The sequence below is a fragment of the Aspergillus uvarum genome (assembly GCF_003184745.1).
Source record: "Aspergillus uvarum CBS 121591 unplaced genomic scaffold BO82scaffold_59, whole genome shotgun sequence".
Classification (NCBI taxonomy): Eukaryota; Fungi; Ascomycota; class Eurotiomycetes; order Eurotiales; family Aspergillaceae; genus Aspergillus; species Aspergillus uvarum.
Window position 1 is genome coordinate 148,417 of NW_020291356.1, and position 15,520 is coordinate 163,936.

Sequence of the window (15,520 nt, forward strand, 5' to 3'; positions counted from 1 at the left end):
GTCGTTTCCCGCTCCCTCGGCGGAGATGGGAAACATCCGGCGCGAAGCTTTGATGTTTGTATCAATGCACAGATTACCTGAGAAATTAACTATTTACTCCCGCGCCATATGGTGGTGCTCGCTTATATTAAGTCATTGAACCTATATCCCAGAAGGCCCCATAAATGAGGTCCCTTGGCAAAGTCCCCCAAGCCCAGAGACCCGGTGTCCAGCCATCCTCAACACCTTGACACAGCCGTGACTTATAACTCGTACCGTCTCTGATGAGGCGATTTCCCCCAACTTTAAAACTCGGAACCATGAATTAAGACATTAGACAGTCATTCCATTTGTCTGCAGAGGATGTACCTGGTACTTGACAGTCTTCATTGGCACGAAGACAAGATAGACAACGGTGTAAAAGCTTGACACGTTCGAAATTCGAGAAGATATATGCGGATCCTTGATTTGGACGTCGCAGCTCGATGCATCGGCACTATTATAGTTTTCACAAAGCGCAGGAATAGGATGGCATGACGACAAGGACCAACAGCGAGTTAAGACTACTTGCTATTTCTAACCTGGGAAACCGAAAACATGCATTTCATATTCATCTAATTTTGTAGGAGACCGAAGAATGATTATAATCTGTCCTGATTTATAATTTTATGAATTCTTCATCAACATCCGAGAAACCCATGCAACACGTCATCATCAGCTTGACTATCGTCCGGAATTATTCATCAAAGTGCGTTTATTTGTGGGCTGAATGTGGTTAGCACAGGGTCTCTGAGTGTGGAGCAAAATAACTTACGAATACCCTCCTCAGGCTGAGGCTCAATGCCAACAATTTCGGCAGCGTTCTTGGTCTCAGCAGCAGTCTTGTCATCCTTCATGAAGGGGAAGGCCAGAACCTCCTTGATGCTGTAGTTGTCCGTCAAGAACATGACCAGACGGTCGATACCCATACCCCAACCACCGGTGGGAGGCAGACCGTACTCCAAGCTGGTACAGAAGTTCTCGTCAATGAGCTGGGCCTCGTCATCACCCTGGTCCTTCTGGCGGGCCTGCTCCTCGAAGCGGAGACGCTGGTCGAAGGGGTCGTTCAACTCGGTGTAGGCGTTGACAATCTCCTTCTTGCAAACAAAAGCCTCGAAACGCTCGCACAGACCGACATTCTCGCGGTGGTACTTGGCCAAAGGAGACATCATCTGGGGGTGGCCAGTAATGAAGGTGGGGTTGACACAGGTCTCCTCAATGAACTCGCCAACCAGCTTGTCGAGCATACGGGCATTGGTCATGGGGGGAGAGCACTCAACACCGGTCTTCTTGAGGATGCGCTTGAGGAACTCGTTGGTCTCAGCGGTGTGGAGCTGGTCACCAGCAGGGAACTTCTCGCCGGTGGCTTCCTCCAGAGCGGGGATCATCTCCACACGGCGCCAAGGAGCCTTCCAGTTGACGTTGTAGACCTCACCAGACTGGGTGTGGAAAGTGGTCTCGTAACCTCCAGTGACGTGCTTGACCAAGCCAGAGACAAGCTCCTCGGTCAAGTTCATGACATCGTGGACATCGGCATAGGCCCAGTAGAACTCGCAAGTGGTGAATTCGGGGTTGTGAGTCAAATCAATACCCTCGTTACGGAACTGACGGCCCAACTCGTAGACACGCTCCAGACCACCAACGATCAGCATCTTCAGATACAGCTCGGGGGCAACACGCATGAACAGGTTCATGTCCAGGTCGTTGTGGTGAGTGATGAAAGGCTTGGCGGTGGCACCACCGGCAATGGCGTTCATCATGGGGGTCTCGACCTCGACGAAGTCGCGGCTGTCAAAGTAGTTGCGGACGTAGGAGACGATCTTGGCGCGAGTGAGGAAGACGTTACGGGAGCGGTCGTTCATGATGAGATCCAGGTAACGCTGGCGGTAACGCTGCTCCTTGTCCTGCAGACCGAAGTGCTCGGAGGGGATGGCGTGCAAGCAGGGAGCGAGGAGAACAACCTCGGAGGCGAAGATGGACAGCTCACCATCCTCACGGTTCTTGGGGTTACTGCGACCGGGGAAACCGACAATACCAACAATGTCACCACGGCGAAGGTGCTCGTGCTGGGCTTCAAAGGAAGCGTCACCGGCAATGTTCTGAGCCTGGCAGACAACCTGCACCTTGACACCCTCGGCACGGATATCGTAGAAGATCAGCTTGGAACCGGACGCGCGCTTGGTGAAGATACGACCAGCAATGCGGACGGTGACATCGGGCTTCTGCTCGCCCTTGGCGAGACCCTCGTACTCCTTGAGGTACTTCCGGAGGTCGTCAGTGACCTGGAACTTGTGGGGGTAGGGGTCAGGTTGCTTGGTCTCGCGAAGCTTGTTGATTCTCTTGCTGCGGATCTCGAAATATTGCTACAATTGTTCAAGGTATCGAATATGATTAGCAAGTGTTGCGCGACGACATATCCCAGGTGATGATGGGGTACGACTTACGTTGGGGGTCAGGTTGGCCTCATCGTCTTCAGCAGAGGTCTTCTTGACAGGCTTGGGAGGAGCAGCAGCCTCACGCTCCTTCTTCTTGGCCTCCTTCTCGCGCTGCTTCTGGCGTCTCTTGAGTTCGGACTTGGAGATCTTCTCTCCGGTGACCTCGTCGAGGATAAGGTTGGCCAACGAGGCTTCAGCCTGCTGGACGGCAGTGTTGTCGGCCATGATGAATCAGTGAGGCTTAAAGTACCGCAACAGGGACTTAGACTCCTCGATGACAAATGAAAGACGGTTTGGAGAGAAGGAGGGGAAAAGAGATGACACACGGAGTAGCGGGTTTGGTGGGTTGGAAGTCGGCGAGAGAGAATTTTGGGCGGGAGACAAGGCGGGCGAAGGTGATTGGGTAGGGAGGGGCAGCTCCCCCACGCCCGCCCCTCCTTCGATTCAATCATGGATGACTCAATTTCGCTGCATGTCTGGTTAGTGCTGCCTCAGGCCGCGCAGAAATGGTGCCTCTGCACGAAATCACATTTTAATCTTGTGAGTATTACAGAACCACGGAGTAACATCCCAATCTTAAATAGTTAGCATTTTGATGACCTGAGATCTTCGATCTGCAAACTAGTAGTGTACAGTACAATCCATTGAACCCAAGGCCCTCGATGCTTATCACTAGCAGGCAGGGCTTAGGGCTTAGGGCACGCGGATGGGGTTTGGATCTATCGCTCACTCTCGCCGTACCCCGCCTTTCACCCTTCATCACACCCCAACTCTCTCGTCTCTGGCTCTAAGCAAAAGTTCCAATCCACTCATCTGCATATACACTCTCACACAGATGTATCCATACTCGAAGCAAAAGGCGCCCAATCATCCTGGGGCTGGGATTTGACCGTCATATTGTCATACACGTCCTCGGGCTCGTCCTTCTTGGCAGCCGACAGCCATGTCTGCGCCTTGACAATCTTCTCTTTCTCGCGTTGGAGAACCAGTCGGCGATGTTGGCGCTCTGGCTCCTCTGCCATGAGCTCGCAGCATCTCTCAACCACTAGGTATAGAATGTCAACAGATGCCCTGTTCGAAACTATAACCAAACACTTACTGTCATGATCGTTGATATGTAGCTCGCGTTGAACCTCTTCAATTAATTGACTGCGGCACTTGGAGAAGAGCTTTGTATGGGTGCTCTGGCAGATCAAGTCGACAAAGCGGGAGCTCGCAACATCATAGTAACCTCGCGCATACTGATGGAGAGGGCAGTTAGCCACATATTCGTAGATCCAGCATGAATCTCAACCTACCGCCATGATCCTCATTTCCGGGAGGTACTGATCCGGACCAAGTATTTCCTCCAACTCCTGTGGCTTCTCGATCATGCTCTTCAGTTCGTTATCACGGCGAATATCCCCCTCGGGGTACCTGCCAATCCGGTCTTGGTACATACCATAGCGACCGCTATTCCGAGCGCGTACGAGAACACTAAACCCATGGTTCTTGGCCTGCTCTAGCGCGATTCTATTCATCGTAAAAGGCTTGTTATGTTCCATCTCGTATACTTCTTCTGCCCAGTCGATGTGCTGCTGGTGAAGCTTTTGTAAGTACTGCTCCACAATTCGGCGGATCTCGCGATAGAGGTTAGTCCGCTGATACTGCACAAAGACCTCATCTATTTGCTCGAGCAGTATTTTCTTCACTAGATCATGGCTTTCATCCAGGAAAATCATCAATGGCACTTTCCAGTGTTCCACACTCCGCTGATTCAGTATTTCAATTGCCTTTGGATCGATTTGGTCTGGAAGGCACCCTCGTGAGGCAGTTTCATTGCATTCACGGATATCTTCCCAGGTAAATTTCTTGATCTCGCGGCTGACCTTATCGAAAGGTGAGGTCGAGCTGATTCTGCCTAAGTCCGGTGTAAATCTCCTCTTCGCGTCTGGCGTATCGCCGTGAGTGAGGGCCTTGCGCTTCGCTGGAGTTGGGGGGTGGACTATTGTGACTTCGCTATCTGAGTCGTCATCCTTCTGATTCTTCATCGCTTTCTCACGATCCTCGGCTTGAGAAAGTATACCGACAGTTGGCCGAGTGTGTATCAGCACCCGTTTGAAGTCGGTTGCTAGATGGAACCACATCTTCAGCAGCGGATAGTCAGCCGAGCCGCCGTCCATATGTGCCTGCACGTGCTCCCTGAAATTGTTTAGCATCTGACACAGAATGAATGGACTGCTCGCCGAAGGAGGATCCGGCAAGGTTTGGAGCTCGGCATCGATACGTTGAGATTTAGCTTCAATCTGCTCGATGACCTTGGGAAGACAACTTTGGATTTTGTCCAACAGGAGGCTTGAGAGCGCTGTCTGCAGCTTTCTGGTTCCAAACTTCTCTTGATAGGCGGCCAGTTCAGTTGCCCACGGCTCTGAAGCAAAGAACGCGTTCTCTTCGAGACGCGCTTGAGCATGCTGGACCGTGGGATCTGGATTGTTGCGGATCACGTAGTACCCATGTCCAAGCCTGAATTTCTCTCCTTCTAGAATCTCAACCCATTGAACATAAGACTCCCCGGTCTGGATGCGGTCGGGCTTTGTGAGGACCCCCAAAGTTCTTGCTTTTGCACTTTTCACCTCCCTCATGAGGCGAGCAGCACTCGAGTTAGTCGCATCATTTGTCATCGGCAAGGTCAATAGCACAATGCAATTTGCCTGAGTAATGTACTCTTTGACAAGATTCTCGACCATGGCAACCAGATATCTGTCCTTTTCGTGCTCGGCCTGGCTAATAACACCAGGTAAATCGTAGAATGAGAGACTTGGGAAGCCAGGAGCGGAAATATCAAGTCGTACCACATTCGGAGAGAATTTAACCTGGCAATAGTTCTCATCCGTATCAAAGTTCTGCCCGGGAATGTACACAGCTGTCGGTCTTCCTGGGTTCAGAATAGCCAGTTGTGCCCATCGGATCGCCTCTTCGACATCATCTCTATCGCTCAAGGTAATGAACAGCTCGTCCTCTTGATCCTGAACATGCCAAGGGCCGAAAGGATGTGACTTCTTAGACACTTTATCGACTCTTTGACTCGTGTCATAAAAGTATTTCCGCGACAAGTATACACGGCACGTCCAAGGCTGATCCGGATCACTTTCAGTGAGATTAATCTCCATCGGGCACCGAGTACAGGTTCCTGCTGCACGTGGGACTTTGATTTCACTCATACCCTCGATAAGAGAGCTCTTGCCCGCACTTTGATCGCCTATAACGCAGATTCTGGGGAGGGCGATCTGGCTGTCTTCAATACCGAGGTGCCGCAGATCTTGGATCTTCTTCACCAGGGTCTTCATATCGTGAGTGATGATATTGATCGAGTCATTTTTCAAAGATGGACCAGGCATCTCGGCCGACTTTGCTCGGATCACGGCTTGGGGATGTGAGTCAGAAGTGAAGCCCAGTTTGATAGAAGAATTTGGCACTTACTCGATAAATGCTCCGCCATTTTGACAGACGGTGGCTGGAGCAAAGGTAATGTCGACACGGAGATGGCACGGACTTCAGTCGAAACAGGGGAGAGTGAGAGGCTGTAGGAGGCTGTAGGTATGGGCGCTTCACACAGAAGATGAAGATGGAGAATAGAGAGTAGAGGTAAACTTCGAGGAAAAGATTCCCCACCCTAGGGTGAGTAACAAGTTGTATGGGTGATGATCTAGAGAAGAAGATGAAGAAGAGGAGGAAGAGGAAGTAATTGGAAATGAGATCCAAAACTAGGCAGATTTATACCGAGGGGATGTGGAAGGGAAGTTGACAAAGCAACACCGGCAGTATATTATTTTGTCACACACACAGAAGGCTGTAAACGACACATTCACTTAGAGTGGTAGAGATACAGGCGGCTGTGAAGTTGATAGATCAACTTACAGCCCTGCAGTAACCCTTACCAAACTCCTTAGTGCTAAGTTAGCGGCACGACGACCATTCACTGAAAAGCTGTCACTGACATGTCGTATCCATTCCGTCCAGGTATAATCAGCCTGAACAGACGAGGTATCCTCTAAAACATATCAAAACAGTGATTATGGCATGTTCTGGATATGCTCTCTCTGTAGTACTAAAAAGCCTGATTTTGGGAGTTCAAAGTAGATACTGTTGCAGAGACTTCGGGGACTTCACAGCCATGACTAGAATGTCTTGTACTATGCAATTTTAACCTTTGCTTACAACTTCAATTGAAGTATATCGAGCCTCATGCACAGAGTTTCTTGAAAAATTAGCTCATCATTTTTTCTAAAATCGCGGAGGACAAGGAGGAATTTAAGACTCGAACTGCTTAGGAGGATTGTCCTTGACATAGGTACCCTTGTGCTCCTCGATAATACATTTTGTAGAGCTATGGCAATGCTCTCAAAAGGTTTACATCATTTCTGACTGCAAGCTACGATACAAGGTCAAGCATGGATTCTACCCCCATCCATCTTAGAATTTGGTTCATTATCAGCATACGTGCTTGCAAAGGCTGATAGCCTGCATTGGTTGGGACTTCTAAGCTACAACACAAAAGAATTATCAAGTTTAACAACTTATAAAGGTGTTACTAAAAGCGGTCACTGAGTCTAGTAAATATACCACTGTCTAGTTTCTTGTACAGGGCTAAACCACGATGTTAAGACCCTATTCACACAAGAACCTCTTCACCACCCCACGATCCACAATAATATATTCAAATGATGTTGAATTCATTCACTGGCATACAAAATATTCATCACCTTGGGAAAGAGCCCCTGGTCAAGACAGCTGTATAAATAGTAGCTCCTCCCCCCTCGTCTCTCAACTTCCTTCTTCCTTGTCCTTCTCCCACCACACCCACTACCTCTATCACTACTCCAACTTCGGTCAAGAGGCCCAGGCAATCATCCTCATCCGCGATGAAGACCCGAAAGAACTCGAGGTGAACGGAATCATTCCCTTGACGAAATGTGGGTTTTCAGACAAGATCATGGGAATCATACTTGCTGGTGACATCACCCAGCTCAAGCCAACGGTGATCTCTGCAGAAGAGACCCCCGGTTGGAACGAGTTCAGCCAGCAGTTGGAAACCTCTTTGGTCGCCAGGCTGATTCGCGCTAATCACCCCATTCATCAACTTACTGCGCAGCGACGGTTCCGACCTACCTTCAGCGAGTTCTTGAACATGCGTGTCTATCAGCAATTACTGAAATCAAGCCTTATTACAAAGGAGCTCAAGGTCAAATCCGGCTGGGATGATGCAGTACGTTCACTAATTCCCGAAATCAGTCAATCGTTCGACACGGGACATTTCGTTTTGAGTCTCACGGGCTCTTCCTGTGATCTCGAGCAGGCAACCAAGTCGAAATTCAACATGGTACATGCACAAGCTGTCATTACCCTTCTCATCGAGAACCACCTTAAGAACGGTTATGAAGGCGAGGACATGGTGATCATCACGCCTTACACTGCACAGAAGAATCTCTATCGAACGGCACTTTTCCACCTTCGTGAACAGCTACCCTTGAGCCATCAACCACAGATTGAAACGATCGATTCCATTCAGGTCAGAGAAGCTAAGCTTGTGATCGTGGACTTTGTGATCTCGCAGGCTGACACGCGAGCCGATTTGGGATTTCTGGACGACCATAGATGCACCGTTGCGCATTCTCGCATGCGAGAAGTGCTAGTTACAGTGGCTCCCATGCATCTTGCAGATAGTCCCTTCGCAAAGACGCCATTCCCGCGCCAAAATTCTTCTGGTGAGGTGGTTTCGTCTAAGTCGCCGTACCTAGTCGAATACGTGTCCTGGGCATCGAGAAATAAGAAGGTTATTGTACTCGACGCTATGCCAAGTTAGTGCCCCCTTCTTGAGAAACATGTGCCGATTTCACTGTTTACTGACATTGGATACTTGATTTAGAAGCTATTCCGTTCTCAATGTTCCATGATTTCGGTCAAACGTCCATTTTTGCAGACAACACCGCTGAGGCAGATAACAACGGCGAAATAAATTGGGATGACTACAATGCGTCGAATCCTGGGACGAATGAGATTGTCGAATGGGAGGACGACTTTGATTCCAAAATCCCTAAGCCGGAAGGTTTCGATGAAGGGAGTGATGCGGATGGAGCTGACGACTACCTCGGTTTAGGCTTGGGTGGCCCTTGGTAAGGGGAGGGCGTGTGATACACCGTTAAACAATGTTGCGGTCTTTTTCTAGAACAATCTTAAGTGCATAACTTGAATCTGACTTTTGCATATCTGTAACACCTCTCAACTTGTATTCAATAGTCTATCAGCAGTCCTTTTTTGAATTCACCAAGCTGCTTCAGCTTCTGCGCTGCGATTGTCTGAGCTCTGGAAGGGGGGCTGTCCAACTATGTCATAGACGAACATGAGGGTAGATTCGTCTCAAGACGGTGGATGCTTAGCAGGTACTGTGCCTAAAGTGCTCTATCGAATAGGCCCACCTGGGGCAGGGCCGACCGAAAGCGGTGAATTTCCCCCCTTTCCACCGACCACCACAGCCAAACCATGGATTCTCTTCCTCCGCAGCGCTAAGACGGTAAGGTAAGGTACCTCGTAGCTCGTAGCTGCCCGTCGGGCGGTGGGCCTCTCTAACTATTCTCCTCTTCTTTGTCGTCGTCGTCGTCGATTAGTCTAGTTCACTGTCTAATTGACTAGTCAGTCTCCATCGCCCCTCTCTCCTAAAACTGCTGGCTGCTTCAATCTTTCTGCTTCAGCTTCTCCGACCTCGTCATTCCTCCTCTTCTACTCCTCTGCCTGCTTTCTCGTTTTGTTGAACTCCCCTCGTCGCTGCAATGCTTCAAGTACCTGTTCGGGAGCACTCCAACGTGGCCTCCACCAAGGCCGTGATCTTGGTAGGCGGCATTGGAGATCTGTCTCCTATCACCCAGCTCATTACTAACCTCGCTACTCGATTTTTAGGTCGGTGGCCCGTCCAGAGGAACTCGTTTCAGGCCTCTGTCTCTCGATGTGCCCAAGGTCGGTTGCTGCCCCTCCGTCCTTGACACTATTCCCCTCCAACCCCTCCCTCCCGCTTGCGGAATGCATCCCCCCTCCCCGGCGCCTACGCACAGTGCTTACCATTTGGTCTACCATACAGCCCTTATTCGAAGTCGCCGGACACCCCATTATTCACCACTGCTTGAAGGCCCTTGCGAAGATCCCCGATATTCGAGAAGTTATTCTGGTCGGTTACTATGACGAAACGGTCTTCCGTGATTTCATCAAGGACTCCGCCAAGGAGTTCCCTCAGTTCAAGATCCAATACCTGCGCGAATACACGGCTCTCGGTACCGCCGGTGGTCTCTACCACTTCCGCGATGCCATTTTGAAGGGAAAGCCTGAGCGCTTCTTCGTCCTGAACGCCGACGTCTGCTGCTCATTCCCGCTCGGTGAGATGCTCAAGCTGTTCGAGGAGAAGGATGCGGAGGCCGTTATTCTCGGGACCCGGGTCAACAACGACGCTGCCACCAACTTCGGTTGCATTGTGTCTGACTCGCACACCAAGCGCGTGCTGCACTACGTCGAGAAGCCCGAGTCGCACATCTCCAACCTCATCAACTGCGGTGTCTACCTCTTCGCCACTGAATGCATCTTCCCCTCGATCCGCAGCGCCATCAAGCGACGCACCACCCGGCCCCGCCTGCTCTCATACCCTTCGTCCGAGAACCTGGAATCCTCGTTTGTCGCGGCCGAGGACGACGCTGAGAAGACCGAAGTCCTCCGTCTTGAACAAGACATCCTGTCCGATCTGGCCGACAGCAACCGCTTCTTCGTCCACGAGACCAAGGACTTCTGGCGCCAGATCAAGACAGCCGGCTCCGCGGTGCCCGCGAATGCTTTGTACCTTCAGAAGGCCTTCCAGGCTCAGTCCGAAGAGCTCACCCCCCCTTCCGCCTCCATCGTGCCCCCCGTTTACATCCACCCCTCCGCCACTGTCGACCCCACCGCCAAGCTCGGCCCCAACGTCTCCATCGGACCTCGTGTCGTCGTGGGCGCTGGTGCTCGTATCAAGGATTCGATTGTTCTGGAAGATGCCGAGATTAAGCACGACGCCTGCGTGCTGCACTCGATCATCGGCTGGAGCGGTCGCGTTGGCGCCTGGGCCCGCGTGGAGGGTACGCCAGTCCCAATGGCCAGCCACTCGACCAGCATCATCAAGCACGGCGTCAAGGTCCAGAGCATCACCATCCTGGGCAAGGAGTGCGCTGTGGGCGATGAGGTGCGCGTCCAGAACTGTGTCTGTCTGCCTTACAAGGAATTGAAGCGCGTACGTATCCTCCCCTCTCCCTCTCCCTCCCTCTCGTCTTCTTAACGTGAGCGCAAGCTAATTTAATCTACAGGACGTCGCCAACGAAGTTATCATGTAGAAAGTCAACCCCTGTGCTTGAAAATCTGGAACGTAACGTGTGAACGGATTTTGTCTCAGATGCTTTTTATGAAGTGCTTCTCCTATCGCTGACCTGCTCTTCTTGGTTATTTTGTTATTGATCGATTGGTTTCTTTTACCTGGCCTTCGACTGCGGACTTCTTATCTCGCTTCAGCAAATTCTTTAGAGCTAGTGTTCATGCTTAGAATGAACAGGGCATGGGTATGGGTTGTATGCCCGCCACAAAAAAATTACAAATTAATAACTTAATATGGTTTCAATTCGTGGGTCCCGTGTTTCGGTAGTTAGAGAAAAGGCAACATGTGGATAAATGCATTGGGGTAAGTAGATGGGCTGAAATACACACCGAAACATATGCCTAGAAATCGCCGGCCTGAGAAAACGCCCTATCCATAGCTATCGATACAAATCATCCTCGAGAATTCAGGTAAAAATTGCCGTAATATGAATATGAATATGTACCAGACTGACGCGGGGGGATACATCATGGCATACAGCACCTGGTTGGAATGCCTTGTCGCTCAGAGTCCGAATCCAGTTGAAAGACAGTCATGAGTTTTCATTACAGCAAGCTTGGAGGTTTATTACATTTGGGTCAACTGTGGTAGAGATGTGGTCTTCCGGAACCTCCGTGCCGTTCACCGACCGCCAATGCGACATGCCGGCGAACACGATGAGATGGACGCGTGCGCTAATGTATGCTAACCGGACGCCGTGAGTCACCACAACTGATCCCGAGCCATGTTGAGTGGTTTGGAATGTTCAATTCAAAGAGTAGATCATGTACAGTGCAAGATCGTAACGCATCAGATCCATAATATAACATTGTAAGACCTTGGAAGTAGCGCTTCGCCGGCTAAAAAATGCTGCCAATTCCAGCGAGCGCATTCTTTCAAGGACACAAGGTCGTAAAGCCACAGGAGGCCAACGAATCACAGTAGTCACCTAGCGATACGCCCCGGCATCATACCCCGTCTGCTCCGCGGGACGGGTATACCCCATAGTGGACGCCGAAGCTCCATACGCGCTGAATCGCACCCGCGGCATGGGGTGCTGCGCCCCGAGATCTCCCGCCGCCGCCGCGTCGCCGTACTGTTCCACCTCGTGAGCGTGGTCGTGCTCCGCTGCGGCGCCGGCATGGCTTCCCAGCCCGCCATACGACGGGGGCGGGGACATATACTGGCCGGGCATGTTGGTCGGTGGTGCATCGTGATAGGCCTCCTGTCCGGCAGAGTACCCATAGGGGCCCTGCTGCGAGGGATGTTGCTGGGCGTACATGTCGTCCGGGTGGTAGGGTCCCACGCCGCCGGACATGACGCTGCTCCCACGGTTGTGCATCTTGTAGTCGTTGAGGGCGGCGTTGCTGGCCATCGGGTCGTATTCGCCCAGGCGGGTCTGGCGTCTGCGGACGATCACATCGAGGACGACGGCGGCGATGTGGGCGGCGGTCGCGACGATGGTGAACGCGAAGAGCGCCTTGTAGATGCGGCACACGTTGATGCCGGTCGAGGTGCCCCAGTAGGTGGTGGTGCAGCTGGTCAGGATGGTGTGCGCGAGACTGTAGCTCAGTAGGCCGAGGGAGATGAGCCAGAGGAGTAGGAGGATGGAGTTGGTGGTTAGGGAGAGGCGTGGGGAGAGGCCGTAGAAGCAGTGGGTCAGGGTCGTGAGAATGTAGTTGAGAAGGGTCAGGACGGTGGCAATTAGGAGCTTTTTGATTTCGAGTTAGTTCGGTGTCTGTGTGTCTGGCTGCGTGAATCCGGGGAAGGAGGCAGTAGGGACTTACGACCAGGAAGGCCCAAGGAAGTTTGTAGCCATGGCTGTGGAGGTTGGTGATGAAGACAGCAAGGATGATGCCTACGATAAAGGTCGAAATGAGACCCGTTGCGCGGATAATGTGGAAGGGTATCGCGGGGTAGTGGGACGGTTTGACTGATGCTGTGGTGCGCATAGTGGGCGATGGTTATCGGAGGAGGTTTCCAATCGCGGTGGGGGTGGTTTATCAGTGATTGTTGAGTTCCGATCGATAAGCCGTAAACAAATGATCAGGCGACAATACTCTGGGAGCGCGACAGGAGAAGATGGTAGAGAGACGAATTCTCTTGAACCTGCAAGAGGGGAGAGTTGGATTCAGGTCATGACAATTCAGCAACAAGGTGGGAAAACAAACAAAGAAGGCAGGGAACAAGAGACGAGCGAGAGTGCGAGTGCAAGAAACACAACAATGCAACGCCTCGCTGGGTCGATCACTCTTACACTGCCTGGGCAGGCTCCACAACCACGGCTGTTGCTAAAGAAAGCAGCGGGAAGAGGAGACGATGACGAACCCGGCCGCGTTTGGTCGGTGGAGTACGGAGTACGTATGGATAGCTGGCATGTGACATCCAGCACGTGTCTCGCTTACTTCATCTAGTTCTAGATGCTCTCTTTCTCTCTCGTAGTTTGCATTGTACTACTAACTACCATACTGACTGACACCATCGCTGCTGATTAATTCCCTAAACCTTCGCACATACCTACAACCTACAACACTCCCTATAAAGCCAGCCATGGCCGCAGACTCAGCAATGGTGTCCTCTTTCCTTTTAGCTAACCTATCTATTGGCAACCCACATCAGTCCCCAAGCTACTAAACCAGTATGACATCCATACTTGCAGGTTCCATGCCCTGGCATGAGGGTGAGCAGAAAATGCATAACCTGCTTCACGTTCCCCCACGGGACAACCCCACAGTTCCAACCCTCACCTATAATGCTGGCTATCTGATGCCCCGCGCTCCACTGTTGGCTATTGGGACAATTGATCCGGAAGGACGCCCCTGGACAAGCATCTGGGGCGGCGAAAAAGGATTCGCTAGGCCTACTTCACAAAACACGGTCGAACTGACTACACCGGTCGACAGGAGACATGACCCCGTCGCTGGAATACTGCTGGGTCCACCGGAAGGCGACTTGGCCGATTCCACGCGCGACGGAAAACTGATGTCTGGGTTAGTCTTCGACTTGGAAAATCGTAAGAGAGTGAAGCTTCACGGAAGGACGATTGCGGGGTCGTTGGAAAGTCCCAGCGCAGTGTCAGGTTGGGACCAGGTGGGATTCGCCCACCTGACGTTGCACATTGATGCAAGTCTCGGTGAGTAATAGTCCAAAAGATCAGGCATGCGACACGGCTGACGAATCAGGAAATTGTCCGAAGTATATGAATAAGAAGCAGATTATCCCTGCCCTTCCGAATCCGAAGCTAGTGTCAAACTCGCCTCAACTGACCCCGACGGCTGTAGACCTTCTCAATCGTGCTGACTGCCTGTTTGTCTCCTCGGCTCATGGTACCATTGACATGGACACAAACATCCGTGGAGGGCCCCCTGGATTTGTGCGACTGGTTTCTAACGAGCCACGTGGGGCAGTGTTTGCTTATCCAGAATACTCAGGTAATCGACTATACCAGACTCTAGGCAATCTACAGACCAATCCTCGGTCAGGATACGTCTTCCCGGACTTTGAGACGGGAAACGCGCTATACGTCACCAGGGAAGCAAGGATTCTAGTAGGCAGAGATGCAGAACGGGTGCTTCCGCGGTCAAATCTAGCAATCGTGGTCACTGTCACAGCTGCGCGATACGTGGAAAAGTCCCTCTCCTTCCGAGGCATCGCGGGGGAGCCGTCTCCATACAATCCTCCGGTGCGATATCTGGCGACAGAAAAGGTCAGCGCGGCCGACTTGAAGGAAGATAGCTCTATCACAGCAACTCTTATCCGGAAAGAGATTCTCACTCCAGCCATTGCTCGTTTCCGATTCCGTGTCTCCGATCCCGTCAAACTTGGGAAGTGGATTCCCGGGCAGTACGCGACGTTCTCGTTCTGGGACGAGCTGAATCTCGGCTACAGCCACATGCGAGATGATGACCCGACTAGCCTCAATGACGATTATGTCAGGACGTTCACTATCTCATCTTATCCTGGCGAGGGCATTTCTGCATCGGAGTTCGAAATAACAGCCAGGAAACACGGTAATGTGACTCGCTATCTTTGGGGGGTGAACGAACGAGCTGGCCTTGAGATTCCCCTCAAAGGGATCGGGGGAGAGTTCCAGATGAAATCAGCGGGAGAGGAGATCTTACCTTTTATAGCAGGCGGCATCGGGATAACGCCTGTGCTTGCCCAGCTTTCCGGTCTAGATGTCAGTCGGCTGCGGCTACTGTGGTCTATATCGATCAGCGACGTGGGTTTGGTATGGGATACCTTTAAGCGGTTTCCGGCTTTGCCCAGATCGACGTCTTTGTTTCTGACCGGGTCTGATCCGGAGGACGAACTCACCAAGCGGCAGTATGAGGCTGTCATCTCCTCTGGAGCACAGAGTTCACGACGCAGAATAGACGCAGAGGATTTGGATCGGTCATTGGCCAAGACATGGTATTTCTGCGGCAGTCCGGGTTTGAAAAGCTCGGTGTTGAAATGGCTCACTGGTAAGAACGTAGTATTTGAGGACTTCAACTACTAACGCAATTATACTACAATCAGCTTACTTACATGTCACATTTAATGGTTTGCATGATGTACACATCTCATAGTACCTTACCTCGGAAACTTAAGCAGTTCGTAGTTTATAAAGTAACCCGTAAACACCGAGGATTCAGCCCGATCGGATTCTCCGCCCGCCGAGAGGCAA

General features: G+C 51.5%; 6 protein-coding genes across 6 annotated transcripts; 3 read left to right on the forward strand and 3 right to left on the reverse strand.

Moving 5' to 3' along the window:
- Nucleotides 1–563: 563 nt before the first annotated feature.
- BO82DRAFT_318054 (lysine--tRNA ligase KRS1) lies at nt 564–2,798 on the reverse strand. The gene is made up of 3 exons (XM_025632633.1): nt 2,463–2,798; nt 794–2,381; nt 564–744 (listed from the first exon to the last, which is right to left on the reverse strand). Exons 1-3 carry the CDS (start codon nt 2,676–2,678, stop codon nt 734–736), a joined length of 1,815 nt encoding a protein of 604 aa, XP_025488365.1. The 5' UTR covers nt 2,679–2,798; the 3' UTR covers nt 564–733.
- Nucleotides 2,799–3,024: 226 nt separating this feature from the next.
- Nucleotides 3,025–5,975, reverse strand: BO82DRAFT_357587 (putative dynamin GTPase). Its single transcript, XM_025636057.1, has 2 exons — nt 3,752–5,975; nt 3,025–3,694 (listed from the first exon to the last, which is right to left on the reverse strand). Exons 1-2 carry the CDS (start codon nt 5,828–5,830, stop codon nt 3,281–3,283), a joined length of 2,493 nt encoding a protein of 830 aa, XP_025488366.1. The 5' UTR covers nt 5,831–5,975; the 3' UTR covers nt 3,025–3,280.
- A 1,402-nt stretch (nt 5,976–7,377) lies between these two features.
- BO82DRAFT_435264 (uncharacterized protein) lies at nt 7,378–8,609 on the forward strand (the record flags this gene model as incomplete). Its single annotated transcript, XM_025641013.1, has 2 exons — nt 7,378–8,290; nt 8,359–8,609. Exons 1-2 carry the CDS (start codon nt 7,426–7,428, stop codon nt 8,607–8,609), a joined length of 1,116 nt encoding a protein of 371 aa, XP_025488367.1. The 5' UTR covers nt 7,378–7,425.
- Nucleotides 8,610–9,076: 467 nt separating this feature from the next.
- Nucleotides 9,077–11,086, forward strand: BO82DRAFT_318060 (mannose-1-phosphate guanylyltransferase). Its single transcript, XM_025632634.1, has 4 exons — nt 9,077–9,319; nt 9,387–9,443; nt 9,565–10,734; nt 10,808–11,086. The coding sequence occupies exons 1-4, from the start codon at nt 9,260–9,262 to the stop codon at nt 10,832–10,834; spliced, it is 1,314 nt and encodes a 437-aa protein (XP_025488368.1). The 5' UTR covers nt 9,077–9,259; the 3' UTR covers nt 10,835–11,086.
- A 418-nt stretch (nt 11,087–11,504) lies between these two features.
- Nucleotides 11,505–12,900, reverse strand: BO82DRAFT_161164 (uncharacterized protein). Its single transcript, XM_025630258.1, has 2 exons — nt 12,639–12,900; nt 11,505–12,562 (listed from the first exon to the last, which is right to left on the reverse strand). Exons 1-2 carry the CDS (start codon nt 12,801–12,803, stop codon nt 11,801–11,803), a joined length of 927 nt encoding a protein of 308 aa, XP_025488369.1. The 5' UTR covers nt 12,804–12,900; the 3' UTR covers nt 11,505–11,800.
- A 423-nt stretch (nt 12,901–13,323) lies between these two features.
- On the forward strand, nt 13,324–15,420 carry BO82DRAFT_318066 (putative oxidoreductase, FAD-binding). The gene is made up of 2 exons (XM_025632635.1): nt 13,324–13,984; nt 14,034–15,420. The coding sequence occupies exons 1-2, from the start codon at nt 13,492–13,494 to the stop codon at nt 15,350–15,352; spliced, it is 1,812 nt and encodes a 603-aa protein (XP_025488370.1). The 5' UTR covers nt 13,324–13,491; the 3' UTR covers nt 15,353–15,420.
- Nucleotides 15,421–15,520: the final 100 nt, after the last annotated feature.